The sequence below is a fragment of the Panthera uncia genome, chromosome B1 (genome assembly GCF_023721935.1).
Source record: "Panthera uncia isolate 11264 chromosome B1, Puncia_PCG_1.0, whole genome shotgun sequence".
Taxonomy (NCBI): Eukaryota; Metazoa; Chordata; class Mammalia; order Carnivora; family Felidae; genus Panthera; species Panthera uncia.
The window spans coordinates 197,273,136-197,288,616 of NC_064811.1; the positions used below are offsets into that span (position 1 = coordinate 197,273,136).

At 40.5% G+C, this 15,481-nt stretch overlaps 1 protein-coding gene across 1 annotated transcript in view; it reads left to right on the top strand.

Moving 5' to 3' along the window:
• Nucleotides 1–15,481, top strand: part of CSMD1 (CUB and Sushi multiple domains 1) — a 1,037,384-nt gene that overhangs the window by 473,320 nt on the left and 548,583 nt on the right. The window contains exon 7 of the mRNA XM_049630105.1: nucleotides 3,949–4,073. Within this exon, the coding sequence (XP_049486062.1) occupies nucleotides 3,949–4,073 (125 nt within the window). The remainder of the gene's footprint in view (nucleotides 1–3,948; nucleotides 4,074–15,481) is intronic.

Here is a 15,481-nt window from a genome sequence, read left to right on the forward strand (position 1 = left end):
AAAAATAAATAAACTTAAAATAAAACTAAGCCACATTTAGAAATAGCTCATTCACCTCAAAAGACTCTTCAAATTGTGGTAGGTAAAGTCAAGGAGATGGTGGCAGATGGAATGTCGTTTGAATTCAAAAAGTCAAGGGATGAGGTTTGCAGAAAAGCTAGTCGTCGAAGATGTGAAACATTTATTCTCCCCTGTTCTATTTAAAACACGAAATTAGGTCACTTGAACTGTAACATAAAATTTACCTTAAACTTTACCAGTTAGGTATTTATTATCTATATACAACATATCTTGATCTCACACGAAACCAGTTTTCTGTTATTTCTTACAGTTTGCAACTACTAGCAATTGCCAAAATTGTAGAACATATTTAATCAAAATGTTTTAAATTTGCTTGTCAATGGGAAGGTATTAATAACTGTTATTTTCTAGAATTTTCTTCTAAAAGTCTTGTCCAGAAAAACAAACTGGTTTCCTAATGTTACATAGATAATTGCAGACATAGTAATTATGATCAAATCATAAATCATATGAAAACTTAGTGTATTATATATTAGCAATTGAAAGTATGCATGGATTTTAAGTTGAACTGATTCATGTGTGAGATAAAAACAAAGGAAAAGGTTGAAATAGGTGGGAAATTGGGTTATCGTTGTTTGCTTTTATTTTTTTCAATCTCAATCAGATCCATCATATGCAGAGAATTTACCTCATTTCAGTTCTTGGGACTAAGTTCACCCAGCGGTGGCTCTGTTTTCCAGCTGGCAGTCAAACTAAGGTTTTTACTAACAGGATTTTAAAAGATTGTTTAAAGCTTACATTATAGATTATTAAAACCAAAGGTAATGCAATTATTGGAATATAGAAACAGAAGTGTACTCATGATGATGTCACCACTCAAAAACTAGTTTTTGCCTATTTTTCCTGATAGATGGGTATTGATATACATATTATTATTATCCGGAGTCCATACAGTTTTGCATCAGGCTTTTCTCTCTATCGCTATGGGTTTATGCTCACCTTTATTGTGCGACATTGGAGTTTTTCATATACATCTGGAATAATTTAGTCAACCCTGGTTCTATTGTTGGACACTTTCATGGCTTCTAAAAACCAACTCTGCCCATATTTTGGATGATGAATATATGTTATAGTGCCAGATCACTGATATTACTGAGGTTCTTTTTTTTTAAATTTTTTTTAACGTTTATTCATTTTTTGCTAGAGAGAGAGAGACAGAGTGTGAGTGGGGGAGGGGCAGAGAAAGAGGAAGACAGAATCAGAAGCAGGCTTCAGGCTTCCAACTGACAGCACGGAGCCCGATGCGGGGCTCGAACTCACGGACTGTGAGATCATGACCTGAGGCGAAGTTGGACGCCCAGCCGACTGAGCGACCCAGGCGCCCCAACTAAGGTTCTTGATGTCCAAACAAAACACAGACTCCTAAGATTACCTAGAGGAACAGTGATTGGAGGTCTGAGAAAGCATCCGTGAACAGTGCAGGTTTCGATGGAGCGGGATGCCGTCTGCCATAACTAATGAACGGTTGGCTGCTGTAGTTGAAATACAGTGGTGGCCAAAGGAAGCAGTAATGCCACTTTCCTTCCTTTATGCTTGACCACACCTGTGATAATGTGGAAGCCATTAGCACTTTAGTTTACCAGGATTGTAAAAAAAAAAAAAAAAAAAAATGTTGATATACTCTCAAATCGCAACTCCCCCTAATGTGTTGTTAGTCATATCATAACATTTGACTGATTTTCTCCATAGCACTTATGATACTCTTTTATGTTCTTCTGGGTTAATTTCTTATTTGTATTTTCTTCCGTTAACTAGACTGTTACTTCCATGAGACGGGGATCTTCTCAACTTTTAACTCTTAGTAATTTTTGCATCTTGATACCTACAGTGGAGTGGCACATAGTAGATGTTCAATTAGTATGTATTGAAAGAATGGTAAAATACACGAAAAATGAGATTTATGTAAACAGAAGGAACTGAAGATGGAACTGAACAGAGAAATATAGTTGCTTACAGAACAAAATTTTTAGATTTATTTCGTTTATTCAGTGTGGCTCCAGAGGTTTAAACAAAGACCAATGAGCAGAAATTATGGACGGATGGCTCCAAAATGTATAGCTGTTTTAAATAACATGTTTACATATACATGTTTTAAATGTATAGCTGTTACGACTGACCATGAAAATTAGAATTATGTGTATATTTTGGTTTGTACACTTTTTACTTTCAAAAGTAATACAAGTTATGTACCTATGATACAGTGTTTCTCAAAATTAATTCCAGGGAGTTTTAGTTGCCATGGATACTGGTGAAAAGGGGCTCCCTGGAAATATATAAATTTGAAGATCTTTATACTTTACATTCTCTTACGTAAACAAAATACATTTTTTGCATATTAAATTGTAGCATACTGAGAATCCTCTTTAGAAAAGAAACATGCTAAATTTTGCTAAATCCAGAATTTTTCAGTTGGTTTGACCCTGAGTTGATGATTTCTGCAGGTATCGGTGACCATCCCCAGAGTGTTTTACAGAAGTGTGGGAGGTGCTTGTGTGATACCAGTTGAGTAATATGCACTCTGAGACTGTAGATGAGAGTTTTCAATAAGCAGGAACAGAATGTGTGTTTATTTCCCTTCTCTGTCTCTCATCTGTTATTAACGGTATCCGTGCACATGGGAGACTTTCATCTTTTTTCCCCAGGGACCCCCTTGCATTCCCATTTTTGTCAGCATCAAGCTCAGAGTCTGTCAAGTGGAAAACATACGTAGACACTCCTCTTGAAGGAGGAGGCGTGTGGGATTCTAAAACGATACTATGCTCAGCTCCCTTCCAGACAGCAGGCTTAGAGGACAGAATCCATTGGTGTGTTCAGACTCGGTGTGTGCCTGGCATGTTTTGTTATGCACCTGTTGAATGGTTGCTGTGCAACATTTTGTTACACTTAGGACCTTAGAACTTCCTGTTTTCAGATGCAGCTCTGAAGCCCAAACAATTTGTTGTCCAACTTTAGGTTGGATGGATTGCTTTTTTCTAAAACAAGTGGTTTTCTTTCTCCTGTAAGGTGTATTTCTGAAATATCATATCACTGGCTTTCTGTATATAATTAATGTTTGTGATAGTAACATAGATTCTTTACTGAGACATTTTTCTCCCCCTCCCTTTCATTGGGAGAATTTTCATTTTATTTTGTTTTATTTTTTGTTTTGTTTTATGTTATGTTATTTTATTTTGTTTTGTTTTGTTTTGTTTTATTTTTATTATTTTATTTTATTGTAATAAAAACACTCATCATGAGGTCCGTCCTCTTAGCCAGTTATAAGTACACATTACTGTCGACTATATGATCAATGTTGTATATTCATCTTACTTAATTAAATAAACCTTGATGCCGGTTAATAGCAGCCCATTCCTCTCGCCCAAGCCCTTAGTAACATCGTTCCTGTCCTTGAGTATTTTTAGAACCTCGTAAGTGGCACCACGTAGCATTGGTCTTTCTGTACACTGAGACGTTTTCTTAACCTGGACTTTTCCAATCCTTGTTTCTTCAGGGTATTTATTCACAAAGAATGACTCCAACTTTGTTTTTGGAGTACACAATTCTTTCTTACACATTTTCTCACCTACACCACAGCATGCAGTCAGGTCGCCTTTGTTACTCTGTTCATTTTAGAGATGAGAAATTAAGGTTCATATATTTATTTAGCTGTGAAGTTGGCAGAACAGAAATTTGACCCCAGGTCTTGTGCTGTGTGTCCTGTGCTAAATTACAGGGTTCTGTCTAAGCATGATCTCTCAGGGATTGCTTGAAGTGTAATATTGTTTGGAGGGCACAATACGCTGACAACACTGTGCTGATATTTTTGTGAAGAAGACTTCCATGAATAATTTGGGTTGTTTTCTCTCTCTCTTTTTTTTAACTGCTTAGGGTTGGTGCAAATGTCCAGTTCTCCTGTGAGGATAATTATGTGCTCCAGGGATCCAAGAGTATAACCTGTCAGAGAGTCACGGAGACACTGGCCGCGTGGAGCGACCATCGGCCCATTTGCCGAGGTAAGGAGCACATGACGGGGATGTCTTCCCACACGCTGGTGTGTTTCATGAACACGAGTGAAGTCTCAAGCAGCGTTGTGTCCACTGAATACAGACAAAGCAGGACAAGGCAGACGGTGATGCACGTTTTCCTAGTGCGTCATATTTATTTGGAATTTGCGAGGCGGCAAACATTTGCAAGATATTAGCAGTTTTTAAATTTCCGGAACAACAGAAACAAATCTGGTCACTCACACAACGCACACACACGCACTTAGTCAGTGTTACCTGATACTCCTCTCCCTCCCTACCCCTCTCTCTCTCTCTCCCACCCCCCCCCCCATATATATATGTAGATAGATAGGCATATAGATGGATACAGACACACAGACACACAAACACACAGAGACACACACAGTTTGCACATTACTTGGTGTTACCTGGTACTCATCTACATATATATACACAGTTTACATATTGCTCAGCGTTACCCAGTACTCATCTATATATACACACGTTTTATGTATTACTTGGTGTTACCCAGTACTCGTCTACATATATATACACACACTTTGCGTATTACTCGGTGTTTCCTGGTACTCCTCTGTGTATACACACAGTTTGCATATTATTTGCTGTTACCCGGTACTCGTCTGCATATATATACACGCAGTTTGTGTATTATTCAGTGTTACCCAGTACTCATCTATATATACACACACACTTTGCATATTACTTGGTGTGACCAGGTACTCATCTATCTATACACACAGGTTGCATAGTACTCGGCGTTACCCGGTACTTCTCTCTCTATATATACACACAGTTTGCATATTATGAAAATAGGTTACATAACTAGATCCTTTTGCAAGTTTTATGTGCACCCCTGCAAATCTAAAAATATTCTCTGCTCAGTGGCAGTGAGGTTGAATCCTTGGGTTCTGGTATCAGTGGTAAAGGGACTTTAGTAGTGTGCTCCCAGGTTAATCTGTCACTGATGAACTATCTTAAGCTAATCTGTGCCATAGCAGAACATAATGCTGCACATCATCATTATCTTCTTCAAAGATGTCAAAACAAGATTTTGTCATTTCTAAGAAGTATGTGAACAGTCTTACCACAATTCTACAATCCATAGCGAAATCAGCAGAAAACTGCTTGGGTTGTTTTAATATGGAAAATTAATAAACTCCAAAGAGAAACCAAGGTTTTGTTTTGGTTTTGATTTTTGCATTTTGGCCATAAACTAATGTATGCAAATTGCTACATTTTAAAGAAGGGAAAAAAAGCGCAGAGTTGACCAAAGAATAAAAAGGGAAGTTTTAGGGGCGCCTGGGTGGCTCAGTCAGTTAAGCTTTTGACTTTGGCTCATGTCATGATCTCGCAGTTTGTCAGTTTGAGCCCCGTGTCGGGCTCTGTGCTGACGGCTCCGAGCCTGGAGCCTGCTTCGGATTCTGTGTCCCCCGCCCCTCTCTCTGCCCCTCCCCTGCTCACGCTCTGTCTCTCTCTATCTCTCACAACTAAATAAACATTAAGATAATTTTTAAAAAGGGAAGTTTTATACAAGAGAATATCTTATCCCTCCTTATAGCCTTTTTGAGGTGAAGAGACTCATCATTTCTTTTCTAAATTTAAGCAACACCAGTGACATCCTGTGACGTGAACTGGTTACCAAATACACTGCTAGCTTTATCTAAGACCGCCAACTTTGCAAGATGGCCTGTACTGTACCCTTGCCTGCAGCCATTCGAGGCACTTGAACCTGTGGACGGTAGAGTGCTGGGGCATCGAGCTGTACCCTGGGAGAGAGAGCCTGTGTGCACTGGCTGCCAGCGCTTTCAGGGGGTTCTTTCCTCTGAGTCGGACACGCTTCTTGGAGAAGCCCCAATCTCTGGTCAAGGAAACGCAGACTCACTGCCCTCCTGCTCTTTGTCACAGACTACTTCGTACATCTAATACCTAACAGACAGCAGCAGGCTTTCCGAGGAATTATAGCAAAAGCCTGCCCCTAGCAAGTGATGGTGATGTCTAACACTCCCAGTAATAAATGAGGACTAATTCACAGGTATTATTTTAGCTTCCCTTAGGGGGAAAAATGCGTTTATTCTTTCATGTTTTTCTTGTTCTTTTGTGCCAGAAATATATGTCATTATTTTAAACCCCAAACTAGGCAAAACTAGGAAAGATGCATCCATTTTAAATTGATATTTTAGAGTAAATTAAGGAAATATGTGTGTAGGACATTATTTGACTCATTAAATCCATAACTTTTTTTTTGGGGGGGGGGCCTGAATCTCATCTTAAGCTCAAAACACTCTCTCAGGCTCCTGACACCCACTTGTAACCTGACTTGTATCACAGCCTCTGAGGTGCTCATCTGTCATCCAGGCTGTGGGTCAGGTACCTTCTCCCTCTTCCACCTCTGAGCGCTCACACTTTGAGGTCATTGGACGGGGAGCCTTCCAGCTCCCCGTTCCCACAGATTCTCGTGCCTCACCGAACGCTGTTTTACCAGGGAAGGGCTCTTGCACAGGACCTCTGTTTGGCACGTAGTTCCCCTGACTTGTTCTTTGCGAGAGACCCCTGCCCCTCTGATGCCCGCCTCTCTCCTACCCAGAAGCAAAGGGTGATCAGCTCTCTTGCTCTTCCCTCCCAGTTGGCGATTCCGGCAGTTGGCTTAAACCAGACAGCCCTTCGTTTTCAGGGAGTGATTCTGTAGTTCTTGTCCAATTACGTTTAACTTTCTGAAGTAATGAGCTATCGTCGCTGGGAGTAATTCTTTTTTATTTTATATTATGTATTCTTAAGCATTTCTTAATGTTTATCTATTTGTGTTGAGAAAGAGCAAGAGAGTGCCAGCAGGGAAGGGACAGACGGAGAGAGAGGATTTCAAGCAGGCTCCGCGCTGGCCGGGCTCGATACCACGAATCTTGAGATCATGACCCGAGCTGAATTATAAGAGTCTGATGTTTAAACCGAGCCACACAGGAGCCTCCACTGGAAATGATTCTTAGGAAGACACTTCCGTGAAGGATGTATAGATCAAGTCTGTAGACCTTAACTAGGACACATTGTGTCCGGGGAACAATAACAAATAATATATTTTTAAAGCTTAACGTTTAAAATTTTTTTTAATGTTTATTTATTTTTGAGACAGAGAGAGACCGAGCCTGAACAGGGGAGGGGCAGGGAGAGAGAGAGACACAGAATCTGAAACGGGCTCCAGGCTCCGAGCCGTCAGCACAGAGCCCGACGCGGGGCTCGAGTTCACGGAGCGCGAGATCATGACCTGAGTGGAAGTCGGACGCTTAACCGACTGAGCTACCCAGGCATCCCAAAAAGCTTACGTTTTAAAGAAAACTATATTTTAGTATATTTTGGAGTAGCAAACCATGAAACAATTTAAATAGAAAGGCCTGAAATCTTGTAAAGAGGAGAATCTGAGATCTGCTATTTAGAATTAGGGGATAAAGAACAGGTGACAAACATCCAGACCCCAGGGGAGCTTCACCCAGACGGAAATGGGTTTCTGTCTCACGAAGACATCAGGAGTCGGGCAGTGTGGGACCGGTATGGCAGCTCTGTTTTGGGGATGAAAATGTCCTCAAGACTCACCCTGTGAGCCCTGTGGTCGGGCCCTCCCCCTCACGGTTCCAGGCGCTATCCAAATCCCAGGTAGCCAGATCCAGGGGGTTAGAGGAAACAGTGGAGGGAGGCAAAGCAGCTGTAACCTGAGGAAGGTTCCCCGGGAAGCATCACCTGCCTTTCTTCCTGCTCTGTCCCGTTGGCCAAATCCCAGCCAAGTGTTCTCACCTGGCTGTGAGACTTCGAAACATAGTTTTGAGTTTAGGCAGCTAAATATGTAGCAAAAATTTATATTTCCATGGAAGAAAGGGGAAATAGTCATTCAGGGAAATTGCGTTCTCTGCCAAGGGGGGTGTTCTTCCTTAAGAGGGAGAGTTAGAATGAGTCACTGAATAGATATGTGTCATAAGTTCATGGTTTTTACGTGTTTGTTTGCTTGTTTTGTTTCGTTTCGTTTCGTTTCATTTTGATGTTGCTTTTCTGTGTCACCTGCAGCTTTCTGTGAGTGAGAGGGCAAATGAGGAGGCAATCATTCAGCCTTCTCTCACACCCTCTGGCATTTCCATACAATGCCGAGTTGTAGCTGTAAGCAATAAGGATGAAAACAGGTGGGACTGTGTGTAGAGGAACATCCCAGTTTCTGGACTGGAAACGGCTTATCTGTGAGCATCATGGTGAAGTAAGGAACCTGTACATTCCTTCTTGACCCTGTACTCCCCTCCTAGCCACATACCCCTCTAACAAGAGGAAAGCCTCTTTGCTCAAAGCCAGCAGGTACATCCATTCTTCTAGTCTGGAAAAAAACAGTCTTGCACAACATCAAGCGGTCCCCAGGTAGCATGACCTGGTCAGTGGCTCACACAGCTGTGGGCCAAACACATTAGTGCATCTGTAGGTTGGTCCTATAGAACATTGTTTGGAGGAATTCTCTGTCCGTGCTCTCTACTAGAAATATATGCCATGTATGTACTTCAAGGTATCTAGTAGCCAGATTGAAAGCCAGTAAAACAGCTGTGAAACAGGTGGAATTAAATTTAATAACATTTTATTTAATACAACTGCCCCGAATATTATCATCTTAACATATAGTCAATATAAAGATTATGAGAAGATTATTTACCTTCTTTCTCTCTCTCTCTCTCTCTTTTTTTTTTTTTTTTTTTGTACTATGACTTGGAAATTCAGGTGTATTTTATACTTACAGCACATCTCAGCTCAGACTAGCCGCGTCTCACCTGCTCAGTAGTCACATGTGGCCAGTGCCCAGTGTGGACATCTCAAGTGTAGATACTTCACTCGGCCATGGGCCTAGCTTTTCTCCCAACTGTGGGATGCAGTCAACACCCTCATAGATGTGAAGGGAAGAAATGAGTTCACAGAGTCATACACTGTCCCAGGTGGCATCTCTTGCTGTAGAATATACTTTCTTCCATTAATTTGTAAGTTTTGGGGTGCCTGGTGGCTCAGTCAGTTAAGCATCTGACTTTTGATCTCGGCTCAGGTCACATCATCGTTCATGAGAGTCAGTCAGGCTTTGCACTGACAGAGCAGAGCCTGCTTGAGATTCTCTCTCCCTTGCTGTCTGCCTGTCCCCGATTCACGCTCTCACATGCATGCACTCTCTCTCTCAAAATAAATAAACATTTAAAAAGTGTTGTAAGTTTCTCAGGTTGGAAGTATTTAGGAACCCTGAGTCTTTTAGTCTATTAGCATTCCCTCCTTTAAATAGTGCCTCTACCTGCTTCTCCTGACAGGTTCATCAATTGCAGAAGAGCTGAAAAAAAAAATGAAGTGGAGATTTAAAAAAATAATAATAAAGTTGAGATTTTATGACAATTTCTGTAAAAAGATAGCTTGAGATATCTAAAATGTAGGGGGGAATGGTTACCATGAAACTTAATGGTATTTCAAATGCTACCCAAAACGGACTGTTGGTACTTAGATGTTGATGGGTCCCAAACGTCTAGAGCAGTTTTCTGAATTCATTTTCCCATCTGCACGATCACCATAATAAATAATATGTAAGAAGAGAACATCATGGTTTGGGTTTTCCTGACTCATTCTGAGGCTTTAAAGGAGTTCTTACATGGATCATCTCGGCCAGGATATTCTAAATTCAACCATCTATCAAACACAGTAAACCGCCCCTGGTCTGAGCTTTGCACGCATTATGAGATTTCAGATCGGTGAATTAAGGACTGGTTCTCAAGGTTCTCATCTTCATGAAGGGTCTCTAACTCTTAAGTAATTATCGTGCCTTAAGTAATTATCGTGCCTTCTCTACAGAAGGAATACCTGATGGAAGTGTTTGATAAATTGCAGTGAGTCAGAAACGATCTTTCACATCTGGACACTGGTATCATTAGCTAGTGCTTACATTAGCTAATTAGCTTTGAGGATGGGGGCAACATTACCTTTTCCTCCTATTACCAAGTAGACAAATGGTCGTCACAGCTTGGTGATTATGCAAGTGATTTTGTTTGAAATGATGCTTACTTCATTCACTTCATGCTTACTTCATATGAAAACAACCATTACGATTTTTCACAGGGTAAAATCTTACGAACTATTTAAAACTATGTAAAGTATCTTTGGCAGTAGATTTTTAAAGTAAGCAAACAAACAAACTAAGGAAGAAGACATAATTTTAGTTTTTAAGTAAAACGTTTCAGCTGGCATTTCATTCTGTCAACATTTACTGGGGCTTAGCAGAGAGAACTTCCTTTAATGTTAATGCACTCTGATCTGTGGAATTAATATTTTTAGTTGCTCACTGAGTTGAAAGAGCACAAAAGGAAAGTGAAGTATTATTTGCATTTGTAACTGTGGTTACATGGAACCATTTAGAGCCACCAGGGGTCATTGAATAAAGCTCTTACCTTGGGACTCTAGATTAGGTTAGCTAAGAATTACCTTCAACTTATTAAGTTGTCATTTACCAAGAACTTTTTATAGTTTATTCTTTATTACCCATATTTTCTGTCCATGCAGAAATGACCTTGTAAATAGTAGTCAAAAGGCCACTTACCTGACCGAGGACTCTTTATTCTACTGGATTAAATTTTAAGTCAATTTTAAGATTATATTTTGTATACTGATTGTTATACCAGGTAGCTGTGATCTCTAGATTTAAAGAGACATAACAGACTTCTGACTTTTAATTTAATTCCAGTGAATTAGGAAAAATATATCCTTTTGCTTCTAAAATTCCAAAGTTGTAAACTTCCTAGCTGAAGACCACTTGGGTGAAAAATACATTTTTTTCTTTTTTAATTAGGTTATTGGAAATAATAAAACTGTATTTTTATATTACTCTCAAATTCTGTTGATATAAAATGACTTGAATGCTAATGTTAATTTGGTGCTAATCATGTTCCTAGAACGTGATACGGACGTTTCTGACGTAGCTTCCTCTCATGTATTGTCCTTCTACCTGGGACACTTTCCCCCAGGTGTCCACGTGGCTGTCCAACCTTCACCTTTGTTCAGCTGTCATCTCTTCCAAAATCCTTCCATGACCACCATCTTCCCGAGGAGGTCCTTTCATGATACACCTCGAACCCTTGCTCAGACCTTTCTAGAAAGCTTCTGTGTCCTCCACACATTAGATTAGGTGGCCTGTGTTAATGTGTTAATTTCCCGTGGAAGACAAGGATCTTGGTGTTGTTCTGTCTCTGCAGAAGCATCCGTGCCTAACACCTTGCCCAGCTCACGATAAGCGTGCTTCATGTATTTCTGTTATACATAGTCTGTGACGTGCTAAGTGCCTTCCTTGCTCTCCTCCTTCAATCCTTACAGCAATCACAGATGAAGTTATGATTAGTATACTCATTGAACAAACGGAGGGTGTGAAACGAGTTAAATCAAGATTCGATGTCCAGTCACTGCATTAACTAGTCTTGGAACTCAGTTGCGATTAAGAAAAGTGACTCTTAACCTCTCCAACACACTTTTTTCCACTTTGGTTGACAATCTGGATGAAACATGAAAGCTGTGATGGATCAGAATGCTTTCTCCTAAACACGTACAAGAAACAGACTATCAAATATGTTATTAAATTGTTTGAAACATTCTTCAGATGTGAGTCCAGGTAGCCTCTTAATTTAAATGTAGTCAACTAGAATATTCCTCTCCAATTAATGTGATTAATTTAATAGTTACTATAGAACAATACAGATTCCTGGAACTGAATTTACACAGACAGACACATGATTACTTCATATTACATAAGACAGATTATGTGAAATGAATATGTTTTGTACTTAATATTCATTGATTAAATAGATAAATGGCATATATTTGCTTTCAAAATCAGTTTTTTTCTCCCTATCTACTTTCCGTTTTGATACATTTTCAACTACCATTTTGTGAATTCTTATTTAATTTTAAAAGCGTAAAACATGTAAGTAAAATTTGAGCTCACAAGTTTAGAATACTGCCACGGGTAATACTAGCTGTACGTTAGGTCATGGTTATTACCAAAGACCACTTATTAAGCATTATTGATCATTTAAGTGTGTATTACTTTATATTGGATGTTGTATTTCCAGGAAGATCTTGACAAGGGAGAGCACTTAGCAGGAGTAGGAAGGGGGTATTCAACTCTGATTTATAGAAACACGCACGTATACATTTCCGTTATGGGAATATATTTAAATGTTGCTATAAAACCTGCTTGACATGACTGTAGTGTCATTACTTAATTACGTTGGCCAATTAAATACTTTGTTGACTAATTGAATGCCTGTTCGGTACAGAAGCAGCTGTTGGAGGAAGACCTCCCCCCCCACCCCAAGGACACTGTGCAATTGCTTACTCATAATTAGATCAGGTTTGCTAAGCTAGCAGGTTTGTGCTTGTCCGAGAAGGTCCGCGGCCCATGCGTGGGGTGCAGTGAGGAACCAGCAAAGAGTCCGAGGTGGAAAGAGACAGGCAAGGCAACAGACCTTCAGGGCTCCAGCCTTCCGTGTCAGATAATAGCATGGCTTTATGAATCTCCACAGCAGTGGTTGAGTTCCTATTCAGTCATAGCACAGAAGCCGCTGGAAAAGCAGCACAGGTGCACTTTGCAGACACAGTGCCGCCAACCTGTTCCTCTCGAAGGCTCTGTGTGCACTGCCAGCTCCCTCGGCTCCCGTTCTCCCTTCCTGCCCCGCAGGCTGGCCCCTCCCGCGTGTTCTTCCCGAACCTGACCTCGGGTGGGTGGCCAGGGCCAGACACGCACTGACTGACTGTCCTCGTGGCTCTGTGCCGAACGATGCTCAACCGTCAGATGCATGTCAGTGGAGCTCTTAGTCCTGGTCCCTCTCTCGTCCCTCGGGCTGCCCTGTGTTCCTTAGCTCTTCTCGTTCTTCCCTAAGATTAGGTTTCTAACAGAAATTAGAGATGCGGCGGATATGAAGGAAAGTTGCGTTCAGATGCTTGAGGCTGACGAGGAGGAAGACGCGGAATGTGACACGGCTGGCGGAGAGGCTTTGCTCTAAAATTCAGGGTTTTAGGTGCTCCTGGGGGGCTCTGACTCTCGGTTTCGGCTCAGGTCATGATCTCACAGTTTGTGAGTTGAGGCCCTGCGTCGGGCTCTGTGCTGACAGCTCAGAGCCTGTTTGGGATTCTCTCTCTCTGTCTGCCCCTCCCCTGCTCGCTTGTTCTCTCTCTCTCTCTCTCAAAATAAGTAAACGAACAAACAAACTTAAAATCTAGGGATCTGGCTGTTTCCTATAAGCCTGCCCCAGAACCACAGAACGGAAAGGATGCCCCAGGTGACGAACTCTGCCTGCGGGAGATTCAGAAGATCACATCCAGACCGCACGGCAAACACCACAAGCGTCTGGATAATAAGAGCCAGAAATCACGGCAGCTCAGAACACATTAGTATTATTCTGTGAAGATTCTGCACGTAAATGGTTGAGCTTCGAGTGGTCGCCGGTAGAAAATCTGGGGTTATCTGGGATTTGTAGAAGAATGTTGATACAGAAAGCAGCACCCAGTGACGCCTCATTGGTGTGAAGATGGTGGTATCATCGCTTGGTGAAGAAGCTGATGATAAGGAGGGGGAAGAGTTAGAAGAGCAAAGACTGAGGTCCTGACTAAAGTTTTTAACAGTTTCCAAAGGAGAGGATTATAATTAAATAATTATAACTAGATCGTATTATTTAAGGTCATTACACTTGTTTAAAAACTACAGCAAGTATTCGGGAGGGGGGAAATTATCAAATGCTAGAAATTGTTCTAATTATTAAAGTGATATAGTGGTTAAAACAGAGAAAAATCCCTGTCCCGAATCGTCCACATATGTCTTTTCTGCTGATTATGTTAATGGCTTGATTGAAAGAATGGGTAAAAAAATAGTTAAAAGTAATGGATTAGAAAAATGTATTGCAAAAATAGAGATATATTTCTATGACAAAAAGAAAAAAAATTTTTTTGTGAATTAATTTGACAATTTCTGATGAAAAAGATCTCCGAAGAGACGGGATTCATAACTCACTCTATGTGAAACACAGTCCTAAATAGGCATGAAAATGTGAGAAATGTACTGCTTTCCTATAAATATTTTGCTAATAGTTATCTCACTAAAATATATAATCACTAAAAGTCCTATTTCCCCCAGCAACGGGTAAGATGAATTGCACGGAGAGCTGCTAGGCAATTTGAATAAGTCAAGTTAAGGGTCAAGCTTCAAAGCAGACACGTGGGACATAAGGCCGTTGATGGAATGTCAGATTTGGTGAACTTTCCAGCAGAGTGACAGCTGGGGCTAATGACTGGATGGGCGCAAATTGTCGGTGGGAATGTAGCAATTAGTCCCCGACTGCTCTCCCTCACTCTTCTGATGTTTTTCTGAAGTTTGATATACTTAGAATGGCACTTTGGCAATATTAATTCAAAAGTAAGTCAAAAAATATTTATTGTGCAATGTGACGTTATGCTCATAGCAGCTTTTCAGTGTGAAATTTAACAAAGAACGAGCCTGTAACCCAAAGGCATTGTAAATCGAAATGTATTGATGATAACTTTTCTTCTAAGATTTTCTCATGAATACTGCTAACAGGGCGCTTTAGGAAACTTTCGCATCTGAAGCTCACGGTCCTTTCTGAGAACATGTTCCTAAAAATAGATTCTGTTGTGTATAGAGGTGGGTGTGTTTGTGTGCAGTTAGCTCTCCATTGGAGGACCTACTGGATTTTGAAAACCAGATCATCTTTTATGGGTCTTTTTTTAAGAAATCTTGTCCATTTTCAGAGTTCATGCCAGTATTTTAAACATCGATTTCCCTGTGTTTTTGTTAGTCACCGTATAGTAGACTAATTCTTAGCTAATTATTTTCATAGTAAGTATTGAACGACTGAAGAGTTGTCTACTCTCACCACATTTTTATATGTCAGCAAGTATAGACACTGGCTGTGGTGCTGATGATAAGGGAAGGATGCCCTCCCAAGGTCAAGAAATTCACGGCCTTGTAGGACAGATAGATCTGTAAACGAATCATTACAATAAAGAACTATTATTGGGAATAGGTATGAATTTTGCTATTGTTACGTCCATATAAATGGACAAGGAGTATATATTCCTGGGGGCAGTTAGGAACAGCTCAGTTGCATGGTTTCCCCTGACTTGTCCACTATAAGATGGCCCTTGGAAGTCAGAATCCTGCCCAGTTGATTCTGTGACTGTGTCTCCCAGAATAATGCCGGATCTGGAGCGGGTGCTCAGCCAAGAAAAAGAACAAAGGCAAGACGGGTCATGATTAGGATTAATCTTTTATTGGGTGACAGTTTAATTGGTTTGTGTGATATGAAACCTTAGGAAAATGAACTCGCGCTTCTCTTACATTATTTCTTGTG